The following is a 16,259-nucleotide window of genomic DNA, read 5'->3' as shown; positions in this document are numbered from 1 at the left end:
ACGAATGTCGGCCATCTATATATATTTTTTTCTTCTCCCAGCTGGAATCTTGAAAGTCACGTGACCAGGACGTAAAACAATAGAAAGCGTATAGGCAGGAGAAACGTAACAGTACCACAAAAAAATGGCCATTAATGTACCTCCACTACGTTGTGCAGTGTGGACCAACGTAGTGGGGGTACATTTTCCCATGAGACTGGGTTGCCAGAGGAAGTGTAAGAGTGGTAGACTGGCAAACAGGTTTGTAAACCATATTTGAGGGTAATTATGTTATTGTATATGTTGAAAGAGTTTTAGATCTTTGATCTCATCTCATAAAAAATGGGAACAAAACCAGAGGTGATGCATTTATATTTTTATTGAGTGTCGAAGCTTTTAAGAAGCTCAACAAGCTGATAAAGAAGTATGGTTCTGTGTCTTGAAGTTCTCCAAAACATCTGAACATGATGTAAGTAGAAATAATCTTTCATAAAGTTAAGAACTTTCTCAACAGCACTAAGTATCCTTTGTCTCAACCTAAAAACAAACTTTATTTAGTCAGACTTCTCCAGATTCACTAACAGTCAGGTGGCTGTGAAAGATACTTCAGCATCTATAACAACTCATTGCAGAAACCCATATATGTTACAACAACATTTACAGCATCATATTTCACTCTTTTTGCACCACTAATTTATTTACTGCATGATGTATAATAGTGCTAAATGGATGCTTCATTATGCTTATGAACCTCCTGACAGTACGATTTGATTTCAGTATGATTGTATATTGATTCATGTTTAGCATGATTTGTTTACAGAAACTGTTTCCTGATACTGAAATCTTTTGCAAAACTTATAAATTAAATGTTTCATATATTTTTTAAATGCAGATCAGAGAAACATTTTGTATATCTTACCTGTAAATATAATCAAGATTTATAGAACTCCATATTAAATTTTAAAGTTTTTGCATACCTTTTCTGAAAATACAGGGGTTGACGTTAGCAGATGCAATGTGAACGCAACCTCTATAGTAACGACCTTAACAACAGCAGCACATTTGATATTTTTATGTTTTTCTAAGAACCTAATATTTTGCAAAAAAAAATAATGCATGAAAGATTGTCCTAAGCAACGTCTTTCAAAAATGTACAGTATTTTATGCATGTCTTTCACTTGAAATATCATCAAAATGAATATAAATGTAGATAATTTGTTTAATATGTTAAATTTTCCAAATGAGGTTCAAAAGGAAATGTTGGAGCAGATCAATGATGGTGGAACTGTAATGTCCATTGCAGTATCCATAGCAACCTCCTTAATAATATTGTAAGGACATTGTTGTAATATTGCCTCACTTTTTTATGGAGACACGGAGCTCTTTGGCAAAACTTTGTAACACAAGATTTTCAATATTCCTGGAAGGAAGATTAGGTAAAATAAAGTATATTGCATTGCTTCAGTATTGGAATATCTTCAAACTGCATATAACTGCAGTTGTTTTAATTGAGGTTCTTAACACAATAGGATGTGCTCATTCGGATTCGGGTGTTGGGAATGGGCAGGCCTGTCCATAGTCAATGCCTTCATCTTGCAGGAACTGCTGACACACCCCAGTCACATGAGATCTAGCATTGTCCTGCATTAGGAGGGACCCAGGGACAACCGCACCAGCATATGGTCTCAGCCATGCTGCCTTTGGTGAGCATATGGAGGGATGTGCGGTCCTCCAATGAAATGCCACCCCATGCAGTGACTGTTTCTTTCTTGCTCAAAGGTGGAGGTAATGGTCCTGCTGCTGGGTTGTTGCCCTCTTACAGTCTTCTCCACATCTCCAGGTGTGCTGGCCTGTCTGCTTTTAGCGCCTCCAGCCTCTGAACACTACACTGACAGACACCACAAACCTTCTGTCATCCAGGATGCTCTGCACTACCTGAGCCACTTGTGTTCCTTGTATAGTCTTTCACATGTTGCCATGGATGATAAAGTACTACCAATATTTAAAAGTGACCAAAACATCAGTCAGAAAGCATAGATGCTGAGAAGTGGTCTGTGGTCCCCACCTGCAGAACCACTCCGTTATTGTGTGTGTCCTGTTGAATGCCAATAATTTCCATATGTTGTCGATTCCATTTGCACAACAGCATGTGAAATTGATTGTCAATTGTGTTGCTTCCTACAGTTTGATTTCACAGAAGACTGATTTTGATTTGATTGAAGTTATATTGTCTTGTTTATATGCTCCCCTTATTTTGCTCAGCAGGGTATTTTTAGGAGACAGATGTGACAGTGCCACATTTTCTTTGTTGACCAACATGACTATCACACAATTCTTAGAGAGACTGAGTGGTCATGCTGTGTTTGGTTCAATTTATTGTAAACTTTCCTATTTTAACCTCTTCTGTCAAAAGAACTTGGTTTTAGAGGTTTATTAGTGCATTCAGACATAACTTTACAAATACAGGCAACAGATATACTGTTTTAGGTAGAAGAGCATTTACCTGGGATCTTCCTAAATTACCTGTCATGTATTAATTTCTTACCTGTGTAATGTTTTGGTATTTCAGGAACGGCATACCTGGGAGCTGCTTGAATGTTTCCTTTAGCATAAGGATATTTCAAATTAATATCCTTATTATATGATGAAGTTTATCAGATTGAGGTTTTAGTCCATACTCTCAAATTGACCTCTTTCTCTATGCATTAGTATAATCTGACCTTGGATTAAAGATTGACAGATATCTTAAGAGGTTGTTCACAACATTTTACATAACAAGTCTACAAGACATACTACTTTTGGACATCCCCCAACCCATACCCTCCATAAAAGCATTCATTCATTCACACTTGTTAAAACAATGAAATTGTGAACGAACCCCTAAATGCTTTATACTTGTTAAGCTATCCTAGATTTATGGACAGCGCAAGTTATTCCTCTCAGCTCAATGCTCTTTCTTTAGCACTGATTCGAAATATATTCAATCCTTCAGACCAACCAATGCTAAAATTATTGCTTCTGTGAGGGGGTTCACAATTGCTGATAATTTAGTGCATTTCATTTCACATGTGTCAATACACTTTTTTCTTGAATCCAGTGGAAGCAACTTCATTCAGAATATTGAAGGTCATGAAAATGCTCTCCTCAGTAGATAAAAAGCCCTTATTATGTATTGTAGTACTCCAAGCAGAAATGTGCTGAATGAATTTTAAAGGGTAAATTTAGAATTTAGGATAAGCAAACAATGTCTTCACTGGGAATTCAGAGCTCTGATGCTACAACAGTTTTTGCTGAAAGTGTAGCAGAGTTTTTTTTATTAGGCTGTTTTGATTCTGTTCCAATAGTTAAGAGTCATCTAGGATACTTTGATATGTCAGTTTAATTTGTAAAGAGCAGAAAGCTGGTAGTACATCTGCATTCTGTCAGCTTTGTTTTTCAGATGTCAAATTTATCTGCAGTTGTTCGGTTTTGTGTGTGAGTGGTTGTGATTGTCTTTCTGTGGGTGTACAAGGCCTAATTAATGAATAATAAGTCTGCTCAAATTAGATTTATTAGTTCAGGCTGACAATGTAATAATGGAATAATGTTTAACTCATGAGATGGTTAGTTCTTCTGACTCTTTTCCCTGAGCAGATATGCTTCATTGATCATAGAGCCAGTGCAAGTATTCCTGTTTTGGCAAAAATAAAAGAGCCAGCATTGACGTACAACAATGAAATACATATTGAATCACACTTAAAGTGGTGATGCAATGAGTCACTGCACCTTGAACATGTGACTCGTGAGTTTAGATGAGCACATACAGGGATAGAGTTCTTATCTACTTGGCACAGGATTTCTTCTCCATCAGGAGGTAATCTCCCAGCACACCACTGAGACAGAGAGCCAGACTTTGGCTTAGAGAAAGTTGCTGCTGCAGCTACCAGCTCTCTGCTTCTCCTCTTGCTCATACATAAATGACATGATGTAAAAGGGTGGGAGATACCCCCAGGCTAGGATTTTGAATCAGCTTACCACCTTCTGGATCTTAACCCTAATCTTTATGGAAACGTAGCTTCGATCTGACCTCAGATCAGTATCGGACATACTGTTTTTCATCTAGCATTTCCCAAGCTAAAGCTCAATGACCTTATGTGTGAAATTGATAGAGCATCTTGTTAAAAAAAAAAAAAGCTTTCTTTTCTTTAGTCTGCTGGAAGATATTTTCTGTGTTTTTATAGTAGATTGACTAAATACTTCCTTATCTAAATATTCTACTTTATCATGACGCATATTTATATTTTATTATTTTATTTATAGCTATAGGAGGAGCCTTTCAAACTCTTAACTGCACTACACTGTTAAAAAGCTTCTATACAGCAAGCTGTTAGTTTAAACAATAACAATTGTGAATATAAACCAACATAGCTGACTTTTTATTTTTATTTTACAACATGGTCTATGAAGGTAAATTGTTGTTGCTCTGTCTCTCCTTGGTTTTGTTTATTCTCCCAGTGTAAACACAACGGTATATTTTAAAAAAAGTGACATTAAAAATGGTTCTCCAGCTTGATCAGGATTCCCCAAGTGTAAAAGAATGGAAGACAAAATATAAAACTTTTGTTTAAGCCTCAATGATCACTACCCTCTGCATTGTTTAAGGAATAGTCACATAAATGGTGTCACACTCTCTACATTATCACAATCACACATGTATTCCGAGATAGAGCTGGAAGTTTTATGAGTTTGACACTTCTGGGGTTAAAAGAGAGGAGGTACACATATTAGCAGTTTAGGACTTTGCCCTGCCAACTAATGTATCCCCTGCTTTCTTTGGGGAATAAACGTTTATAGGAGATATTATATTTTCTACATAATAACAAATGTTCTCTGAGTTATGGCTGTAAGTTCCATACTCAAATGATGTAATTTAACATCAAATGAGAAGGACAGTCACTTTAATAACTGCTCATGCGCAAGACCATCGTACCTCCTCTCCTGCTCTCCAGGGGTAAGGAGTTTTGTGTGTGAGCCCCGTTGACCTCGTGCACAGCTCTGCTACTGGGCTGCTAACCTCACTCAAAGACCCAAACCTTGCTGACTAAGCATGGGGAGAGTATTATTGTAATGGAATGGACTACATACAATGGTGTTTGGTGAGCACATCACAAAAATTGTTCTGTGGGACAACCAACAAATACAATGAATCCACAAAATAAAATAAAGGGTTGAGAAATAAATATCTGAAAAATAAAAATTCTCAATCATATTGCAAGTTTCTCTTGAATTTAAATTTTCTTTATTTTGAAGTTTTTCAAAGTTGCAATAATATTACATTTTGAATATAATAACAGCTGGTTACTTATGAAGTGATGTGAAAGGATTGTTAAAGTGTTTTCAAAATAATACAAAGCTAAGAAAATTGTGTAAAAGAATTATGTACAGTATGGCTGCTTTTTGAGAAAGTTTGTAGCAAGATTGTCTTGCAACAAGCTGGTCGTGGATTTGAATCACAGCCCAGGGTTTTTCTGCATGGACTACATGTTCTCCCTCTGCACGTGTCTGTTCTCACCGGGTACTCTTGCTTCCTTCCATGGTCATAAAACTTGACTGCTAGATTAACTGGCATGGCTGTTTCTCTGCCCTCTGACCTGTCCAGAGTGTTCCCTGCCTTTTGCTCATGGACCGCTTTAGATGGGCACCAACACCACTCTGACCCTGACATATGAAGCAGAAGAACACAAATGCATTTTTGAATTTTGATGCATTACATTAAAATACGAACCAAAACAAACAACAAGTCAATCTTTCATTTTACATACATATTTCCACTAAAGCTGCGGCTCATTTGAACACTATTATAAAACCAATATGCTATTCATTAGGAAGATTTACTGGCAACACAAAGCATTTATTTAAGTAAACAAGTGAAGGAAAAATTCAAACAATGTCTGTTCAACTCCACACCCTTCCACCCATTACCCAACAAAAAGACCAAACATAAAAAAAAAAAAAAAATCTTGATTGGCTCTGCAAATGAGGAAAAAAAAAAAACATGTTTTTTTAGTTTTTTTTTTTTTTTTACATGTATATCTCTGTAACATGGGGATGTGTGCTATGGTTTGGCAGCCAGCTACCTGCAGCGACTGCATCAAAAGACAGGTTTCACTGTTGCTTTGTGGACATTACAGCCATATCTAACCAGACAGCTTTTCAACGATGAAGCTGCAGGAGGCTGGGCACAGACACAGCATCTGGTTTCAGCTCCTTAAGACAAAGAGGCAACCCAAAACTGCCTTAAAAGGAAAGAAATAGGAAATTGGACATACTCCATGTCAGCGCAAAACTGCAATGGAAGAAATGTTAGGTTATGATAATTAAATGACTGTAAAAGCCTACATATTTCATGAAACACAAAATTGGAATAACTTTTATTGAAATCATCCAACACTTGAAAATATAGAAATATTTGCAAAAATGACTCTTTGAATTTGTATTAACAAATCAAAGCAAGAGACTTCTGGAAGATACAGAAGTTGATTTGAAAAACAAAAACATGCAACTACTTAATACGTTAGAAAATTGACTAAATTTGAAAAGTGAATAAAATTCCTCCTTTTATATAATGATTAAAAGTGATAGTTACAATTTTTTCATCAAAACAAATACTTAAAACCTTAAACATCCACAGAATGCCTTGATTATATCAACAGTATTAATTTAGCTATAAATTATTATACGGTAATGAATAAATTATGGTTTTATTAATTTTGAAAGGTCCAAAATGTAAACATATTTACTTCTGGTTATGATTATCAACATCACCATGAAGGGAGGAATAGCAGGTTTATGTCAGATCAAATGGAGCTCAGGAATGTCCAGATTGTTGTAGCTCAGATTGACAGAGCTTGGAAATGTCTGCTTCTTGGTGTTGCATTTCTCATATTCAAACCAAAAAAAAATAAGGTTATTATTTTTTGTTTAGTAAACAATTAACTACAACCCGATTATTAATCTATTTTTTCTCAATGAAATTATTTCTGCAAAAAGTTTGCATTTGTTTTTGCATTGAAACTGATTTATTGTCTAAAGCATGAGTTCTATGTGTAAAGTGTCACTTCAAGCATTACAGGTATTTATGTAGTCTTCAAAGTAATTTATATGATAACCTTACCTGGAAATAATCAAAAGCATTGCTTAGTTTGGCCATGAGTGCTACTCTATTGGAAAGAGTTTTATAACAATTTATTAAAATTGCAAGACTGTAAATTACCAGTGAGTCAAATTAATTTTACATGAGCTCTGTCTGGTTTAAATATGACCCCTTTTGATATTAATTTAATGTATACAAACAAAGATGTCTTTAAAGCTACAGTGTGTAATAATTACAGGGATATAAAGTCAGAAATTTAATATATTATACATAACTATGTTATTTATCATCACCTATGAGCTCAGCCTTTTAACCATAATATTTGCGTTGCCTTAGAATTCGTTATTTATAATTACATAGGAGCGGGTCTCGCAGCCATGGAGGCTGACATCTTTGCGCTACGGCAAGCGCAGAGGCAACAAACTAGCGATTGCGAGATCTCCCATGACGCTCAAAAATAACTACGGCAAGTTGAGAGAGATGAACTGAGACGGTACTGAACAGTAGATGGCAGTATTATGCCTGAGAAGCGTTTAGTCTGCCTGAAACCAAAGAAGAAGAAGAAGAAGCAGGTATACTGCGCCTCAGTAACAAGAAAGGTGAACAAGGCGGCAGGCGTGAGTGACTTTGCAAACTGTTTGGCACTGTGTGGCCAAACATCAGACGAATGGAGGATCATGCCTACTCTGTATCACAACGAAAAGCGGCGGACACCGAACCCCCGTCATCTAAGAAGCGGAAACACGACGAGAATAAACGCAAGCGTGACAAGAAACGGCAAAAAACACGGATCAACATTGGCACGACATTTACACGGTGGAAGTCACTGATGGAGGAAAAAGGTTTTCAAAGTGACGCTCAAGTTGCCAGTTTTCTCTTGGACAGGTAATTAATCCTACACACACAATTGTCTAATATCACTGCAGTTTTTGGAGTACAGGATGCTCAGACCTGTCTAAAACAATAACATGCTGCGGCGTGATGATGCTGTTCCTCTCCAGTATACTTATTCAGCAACGTCCCTGACGTTTCACAGGTAATGATTCAGTAATTTTCTGTAAAATAATTTTCTGGATATATACCTCGGTTACTTCTCTCCGGCTCCTTTGGAGATCTTCAAGCCTTTCCTCCTCTGCTCTCACCCCGCTGGCTCCCCTCTCTCGCCTGGCCCTAGCTGCACGGCCTCCCTGCCCTCGCCCTCGTCCTCTCCCTCTTCCTCGCGTTGTAACCCCCGTGCCACCAAAATGACTTAGACTCTGTAAACGGGGAATATATATTCTTCCAGCGAACACAATCTCGCTGTTAAACTAATGACTACAATTACTTCGTCTGTTTATATCACCATGCAAAGCAGCTCACCAAAACGTCACAACGATGTAGAAAAAATAACGGGTATATTTATTATCTTAAGTCTACATGAAATCTATACCCTACTCAGACTAATGAAATACTATCTGTAAAATTATCTATGTAAACAAACCTCATCACTTGAGAAGGTAGGTGATGTGGACGTCGTGGAAGAAATTTTGTCCCGTAACGCTCGCCGTACTGTTGGGGGGGAGAAGCGGTGGGGGGGAGATGTTCATGTTGCTGCGGTCTGCAGTCTGACCGCTAGATGTCGCTGAAAATTACACACTGTAGCTTTAAATCAAACGAAGGGAAATTCATTTCACTGCTGGAAATCTGCACACTAATACATGCAAGAGCCATATTAATAATTCAAATGTGGGCTATAATTTTTTTTTTTTTTAATGGGAAAATATGTCATCTCTGCAGATGCTCATCATGCACTGCGCTTCTGTTGCTGTGGTAACCAACCAACCCTTACAGAGCACCAAAACCTGTTCCTTATGCCTTGCATACTTTTGAACACTTCGGAGTCCAAGGACTTTCAAGGCTTTGGTTTAAGTAAATCAGACACTTTATCTGCCAAATATGTTTAAAATTTAAAGCTCAGAACAACATAGTCAAATACAACACCCATAGGCACAGCCAAAGACTGCAAAGCACCCTAGTTTGGGGAAAAATAACCCAACATTTGTTGAAAAGTTAAAGTAAACTGTTAACTAAAAATGTTAGAATTTTACCTTCAGCTTTGTCAGTCATCTTTTCCATTTTTGGCAACCCTATAAACTCTTTAGATCCTGAAACAAATACCCACAAACAGTTTTTACAAAATTAAATTGCATTGAAACCTAGCCACTATATATGATAAAACGACAGACTATCAAGACTATCAAGGGTATCATTTTCCCAAACTTTAGTGCAATTGTCTTATATTTTTATAGTTGATCAGGTAGGTATATTATTGTTTTAGAAAGGTGTTTTAAAAGGTATTGGTCAACTTTCTGCTCAATCAAAAACAAAAAAAATAAAAAAATTATGTCAGACTTAAAAGAATGAAAACAAATAAAAATCTAACGACAAAAACCCTCCATGAATGAGACCATTTGATCTGTGTTTAGTCATAAACACTTTGGGGTCATGAGGACTGACTCTCAATGGCCTCTCCTGCTGTTGCTCTCTGCCTGTCTCTGCTTTGCTCTTTCCCGTCTCTTTGTGTGCATGTTGGATGGTGTCTCTGTCTCTGTGTGCGTAGCTAATAGAGCTATTTCCCCTGTAATTACAGCGGGTCAGACCCAAAGACAGCAGAAGCCTAGTGTCCCCCCTCTCCTCTCCATCACCTTCCAGATTACAGGTAGGTAATTTTAGCTAGACTGAATATGAAGCCTGCCCCGTCCCTCCCAGCACCACCGTTTCCCTTTTCGATCGTCTCTGCTCCTTTTTATCCTCCCTCTCTCTTTGCTTCCAGCACTGCAGGTGCCTCATTTGTTCTGTTTTTTCTCCTATAGTTTTCTCTTAGCCAACTCAATTTGCCTCTAAGTCTGATCACTCATAACTCTCATATCTCAGTTTTCGTTTTCTCTGTAGACATTCTACTGTATATGAATTGTTTTATTAATTCATCTTCTATTTAAGCAGTTTTTATTTTTTTTCCCACACTTGTCTCCCTTTGGTTTTGGTTTTCATTCAACTTTAGTTTCAAGCTAACAACGTTTATCGCAAAAGCATCGCAAAATTCTCCCAAAACTGTGCATGTTTTGGGAGAATTTTCATAACTACTTAAGCTATGCTTTTTGAGGTCTTGCTTAGTTCATGTCTATAATTTAACCCTTGCTTCTGCATTAGAGGCATTACAGTATTCTTAGACATGAGTTGCAAAGAGCACATTGAAATGTATTTAATAAAAGAAAAGATTTTAAAATTTATTTTTATAATTTAGAAGCCAAGTTTCTAGTGAACTTTACCATTAAACCACTAACTGAAGCAGCATAACCTTTCATGGGAAGGACTTCACTTTAACATGAAATTGCATTATGTCTGATCATCATTAGATCTTGTATCCCTAAATTTCAATAATCTATAGCAAGAGTTTTAATATTTTTTAGCTAAGAAAAAAAAAATTCTGAGGAAAAAAACCCTGCATAATTTTTAAACTTATATTAAAGGGATTATACTTTAAAATCTTTACATTTAAACGCTTAGGTGGTTTAATAGTTTTAATAAAATAACAAAGAAGCAAATTTTTCAGAGGTACTGTGCTGGTAAAAAACAATCTGAAAGACAAACACTTGCATTTAAAGAAGCAACTACCCAATAGAATATTCCCTTTTTATTTTCTATAAAAATGGACATGATGGCAGCAGTTTTTTCCTTATGTCTCCTCTACGGTGTTCAGATCAGACAGGTCTGTTATCACTCTCTTCTTACTTTTTCCTTTGTCTTTATTTACTCCATTCTTTTCCCTGTTTCCTCCTTGTCCTTGTAATCTTTTCCTACTGCAATATTCTCCACTTTATTTTGTCCTCATGCTCAAACCTTAAACCAGTTCTTTTTTGTATGATGGCTTTTTTTCTATCCTGTGTTTGAACGCAGCATTGTTTCATCAACAATAAACTATTGATTTTAGCATCACTTCAAAAGTGCTCAGTGCAGCCATGATTATTTCTGTGTCTAGTAAGTTAAAGTGATCAAAACAGTTTTTTAGAAGAGTTCCAACAGCGAATTGACTGCTGTTCCTAAATCAAACACAGGGCTAGCTTAAACTACAACAAAGTTCTGTATTTTATTTCAAATTGTGGAGTTGTAGCTGTGAAGGGACTTAAAAAGGAAAAACTTTGTTCACACACAAACAGAATATAAATGGTAAGTGATGGCGAGCCATTTTATACCTCTGCAGGCTTTAAGCCACGCTCACATGAGGGATTCCTTTGCAATGCTGTCAGTTTTGTGCAAAAGGAGAATCGGCTCACAGGAGAGAGTGAACTACAAATGGACTTAGAGAGAACCAGAGTACAGGGATGTTTTATTTCTTCATCACATCAAGAACGGGTATTATGTTGGTCTTCTGTTTAATATTCATCGTTGTAAAGATTGAAGTCAGTGATTCCCCAGTAATGCATGGATTAACAGCGGATCAGCAAAGTTAGTATTTGACTTTGAGTCTGTTTCTAACTGGGAATAAGACATTTTGCATTTCAAAAGCTCCTTCTTGTCTCCACAGTTCCCATGGAATGTTGATTTGGCTCCTAAGTGAGACTTTAAGCTCTTAGATGTGTTGTAGAAACAGCTGGTAATGCTTTGGGTGGAACATGTGGAGAAATTTTACTGTTTGAATATTTAAACAAGGAATATAACATAAAGATGTTTAAAATTGGATCCAACTTTAAAAAAAAAAACAAAAAAACTATTTACATTGGAAATATATCTCTATATTTATGTAGCATCTGATGCCTTTAACTAAACTTTGGTTTTGACATGAGTTTATTCTCCTATACCACTGAAACATACTGTTCCAGTTAACAGAACAGATGGTGCCAATTCAGGCTTGTGTTTTCCTCAGAGGTTTTGTAATTAAAATAAAACAAATCTTTTCACAGTAGCAGGTGTTGATGAAGACCCAAGATGTCATCTGCTGATTACAGGCAGTAACTTCAAAGCCTCAATTATTATTATTTTTTATTGTTTTGTTAAATGATTTATACAATGAGTTCAACGTAAAGTATACCAAAAACCTAGTCATTTTCTATTTTTTAAGCCACCAAAGCTGCAAACATACATATGTGTTCCTCAACTTTATTATGGCCATTTATCTTCAACAAAACAAATTTAATTTAAATGAAATTAAACATTTTAAAACAGGCTTGAAAAAGCAGATGCTATATGGGTAACCTCTGTACCCCACAAATTACATAAAGTGAAAGAAAAAAATACAAGAAAAGAAAGAAATATAAAGATTCTGTATGACATAAAAATACATTACCCTTTTCTAAAAAGAAGGTATTATGGCTTGGTATGTGAAAAATTGTTTAACATAAGCCCCGAACTCTGTACTAGAAACTATTGATGGGACAAGCTGAAAAGGGCAGCATACAACGGTTAGCATATTTACATCAGGAGTTCATCAGAATTCAAGGAAATTAAATGGGGATGTTGTAGCTGGATACCAATATCTACATAATTGATAATAAAAAAACAAACAAAAAAATAAAATAAACAGAATAAAATAAATTAGTTAAAGCAAATAAAAACAACAGAGTATCATGCTGGATTATCTGATGAGGAGGGGAGCTCTGTCTCCTCTGAGCTTCTGTTTGGACCTCAGTATCTCCAGGAGCAGCAGGTCAGCTGATTTGAGGCCCCCGCATGGGAGCATAGTGGTGAAAAACATCAGACAGATAGGGAGGGGCCATAGCCAATTAAATATTTTAAAACAATCTTAAAATAAACTCCAAAATACACAGGGAGCAGATGGAGGGAAGCCAGAATGGGAGTTATCTGCTCCCTTTTACGTACCCCAGTTAAAGGTGTGCATTTTGCTCCAACTGGAGACGTGTGAGGGAGGAATGGCTCACCCCAGAATAAAGTACAGTATGTTACAGTAGTCCAGCCAAGGTGTAACAAAGGCCTTGGTTACTGTTTCAAAAGGCTGCTGTGAAATAATTTACGTATTTTAAAGCGTAATCTCTTAGAAAAATCTTGCGTTCTATAGTCCTGTGTTTGATAAGTGGATCAGAACTACCTCATTTTTTAATTTTTTTTAATTTTAATTCCGAAATGACCATTTCATTGCTTTGGTCATTTATGTTGTCTTAGATTTGACATTATTTGCTAAAAGGACATTAAGCGGTTTATATAAACAAAGTAGAATAAATAATCCTATAGAGCAACTCTGTTACCTGGGTCTGTTAATTATTTCCTTTTATAAAATGTTATGTCTTGTTTCCAGGCAGTGGAAAATGTGCTATGAAAATTGTTTTGCATTTTTCATGACTTACCAGCTTTAGCTAATGTGAACTCACACCTTCTTTGCAACATCAGTTAAACTTTGAGGTTTTAAGGTGGAGGATATTTGATAAAGTGTGGTTGTTTGTTTTAACTAAAGAACCTTTAATCCCGCCTACCTCAAAATGACTGCTTTAAATGTCAGATTTTCCTGACACACCTTCACCTAACCTTTAAACAGAAGATTGAAGATTTGTGTGGGAATCTGTATTTGTTACCTTCTCTAAAGCCTTCATATCAAAAGTATTTATTTTTAGAACAGATTACACATTTAAATCACCAAACCAGCTCCTTGCATTGGAATGAACTAGTTGATGGTGAAAACGTACAGCTCTTTCAATAGAAACTTTGATTATCTGGATTTTTATTTGCCACCTTTAGAAAGATGACATGAAATATGTTAACTTAAATAACAAACATCATCTCTACATCTAAATGCAGTTTAAATATCCTTTTGATATTGATATAAAAGGAATCTTAAAATCAGCCTGTATAAATTTTCAGTCATCCGGGTCATGGCAACCACAATAGGCTTAAATTGGGAGACAACCCCACTTTGGCTCCGAGTTTTGAAGACATTTCGACACCTCGCCAGGAGTCTTTGTCTATTGTTGGCTCACATCAGAGTTGGTATTTAAGCAGCATTGAGGTCCATCCTCATGCACACATTTCAAGTCAGATGCAAATCAAATAACCACCCCTTGTTTTTCTGGAATTTTGGAGCCTTTTGTTGTGCAGGGGCTCTTTGATTGGTCTCCTGCATCATAATCGGAGTGTTTATGTCACTTCTTTGGAATGGGTTCAATGAATTGCGAGTGAACAGCTCAGTCTTCTCCAGAGCTTCTCGCTCTCAATTGCTGTGCCATGTGTTCTTTGTTTTATAGGTATAATCTTAAAATCAATTGCATTATCAACTTTTACCTAAGACCTCTTTTTTTTTTTTCTTCACTATGACCCTTTACCATTGCTTAATGGTTGCTTATGTTCAGTTTGACCTTGCACAGCTTGAAAAGTAGGTCTAATGTGATTTAAAGGCAAAGTTGTGCAGATTTTTTTTTTTTACAGTTTACAGGAATGTCCTTGAAAGGCTGTAGCCTGATAACCTGAAGGTTGATCTTCAGAGCATATTCGCCTGGATAGCAATGGGAATTCTAATGCCAACAATCAAAACATATTAGAAAAACCTAAAAATGCCTTACTTTTAAGCACCTTTTCATAATTTAATAATGAATTTAATAGTCTCTGTTTACTATGCATTTAGAACATGATTTAGCTTTAATAACAAATAAAAAAAGATCTACAATGCGATTTGTATAAAACTAAACCCTTTCAATCAGAGTTAATTTCTTTTCAGCTCCCTACAGTTTGCTATAAACGATTTCTCACCATAGCAAGTGTTTGTTCAAAGGGCAGCAGTCTTTACATCTTGGCAGGATGACTCTTCTGACCTAAACTTCTCTACTTGTAATGGCTTGGTATGGCCAACACCAAATCAATATAAACAAATGCAGAATCTATGGGGTACACTTTAGATTAGGGTAATTGCAAACAGACTTTATGACCCCAACCCTTTAAATCCATCAAAGCAAAATAAAATTATAACTGAAAAAAAAATGCTCAGGAAATGTTATAACAAAAGTTATAACACAGATTTGTTTATAGGAATATGGATTGTTTTAACATCAATTTTGTATAAACACATAAATAAAACAATATTTGGGGTTAAATTAATACCCCTTTTCAAATGCTTTAACTTTAATATAAAAAAACCCATCTTAGTCAAATGAAAATAATCTGATAACAGTTATTTCCCCTTTTGGCCTTAACTGCATACAGAGTTTCACCTAATCCCATTTATCCAATTTGTCCAAGCTGTTGTCTTTATGGGGTAATTGGTTTGTCACAAAATTAACTTATTGCTTAAGTAGTCTAAGTATCCTTTTGTTTAAACATCTTTTTCTGTTCTTTTCATCTAATACAGCTGGAAAACTTGAGCAGAACAGTTCCTTACCCAGACATGACTGTAGCAGCCAGTACAGTGTCTTTTTCATTTTAATTATATTCCTGAAGTATGAAATACCATTAGATTATTGAAGAAAATCATTTTTCCTTTAAACAAGGAGTAATGTGCACTACCCTTAACACAGTCCCACAAGCTCTGAATTGGCTGTTCACTTTTGGACCACAGAGCCTTCTGGCTAATGCTGTCGCCCCACTTTATATATGATCACAAACTTTCCCCCAGCATGAATCATAAGATCCATTTAATCATGAATACATATACCAACAATTTAAAAATGCCATTAACAGGATACAGCACTTAAAATTGACATCCCTACTAAAATGTAGGCTTTAAAGCTAACTTTTGTTATTACAAAGAATTGAAGGTAACTGTTACTCTCTTTTTTCAAAGAAGATTTTACTTTGGCTTTCTATGGAAAACCCCTCAGTGTCTAAAAACCTTGATGTAACAGTTCAGAACAAAAAAATGCACAGTAAAGAAACTGAACACTGAAAATGTGTGTATGGAAATATAAGTAAATTAATATGCCAGTACTGTATCTTTGAAAAAACAAGCAGATCAAGTTTGTTTACTGTAGCTCAGTTGACTGTATATTTAAAACAGCACTATGTGGTTTGAATGCAGGTAACATCTGTTTTTGTAGAAATTTCACTGAGATTTCAAACCACCTTCCATTTAACAGAGGCTTCAAGTAAAGGAGGTTCTAAATTTAACATGGCACCAGGAGGGGGAAGGAAGCCAAATTACACCTAATGAAATAAACATGAGCGAAGACAGCCT

The 16,259-nt window shown here is 35.9% G+C and overlaps 1 protein-coding gene across 8 annotated transcripts in view; it reads left to right on the top strand.

Annotated features, from left to right (window-relative positions):
• LOC119779786 (thrombospondin type-1 domain-containing protein 7A) overlaps positions 1–16,259 on the top strand; it is a 242,010-nt gene that overhangs the window by 110,194 nt on the left and 115,557 nt on the right. For 5 of the 8 annotated variants that reach the window (XR_005280288.1, XR_005280290.1, XM_038279571.1 and 2 more), the window contains exon 5: positions 9,741–9,809. The exons of the other annotated variants lie outside the window; for them this stretch is intronic. Coding sequence is in view for 3 of the 5 variants with exons in the window: in XM_038279571.1 (XP_038135499.1) it covers positions 9,741–9,809 (69 nt within the window). In the remaining 2 variants the exon portion in view is untranslated. The remainder of the gene's footprint in view (positions 1–9,740; positions 9,810–16,259) is intronic. 8 annotated transcript variants of the gene reach the window in all.

The sequence above is a fragment of the Cyprinodon tularosa genome, unplaced genomic scaffold (assembly GCF_016077235.1).
Source record: "Cyprinodon tularosa strain WSP-4 unplaced genomic scaffold, ASM1607723v1 ctg151, whole genome shotgun sequence".
Lineage (NCBI taxonomy): Eukaryota > Metazoa > Chordata > Actinopteri > Cyprinodontiformes > Cyprinodontidae > Cyprinodon > Cyprinodon tularosa.
The sequence above is the reverse complement of the archived record's forward strand: the minus strand, read 5'-3'. Positions and strand labels throughout refer to the sequence as shown.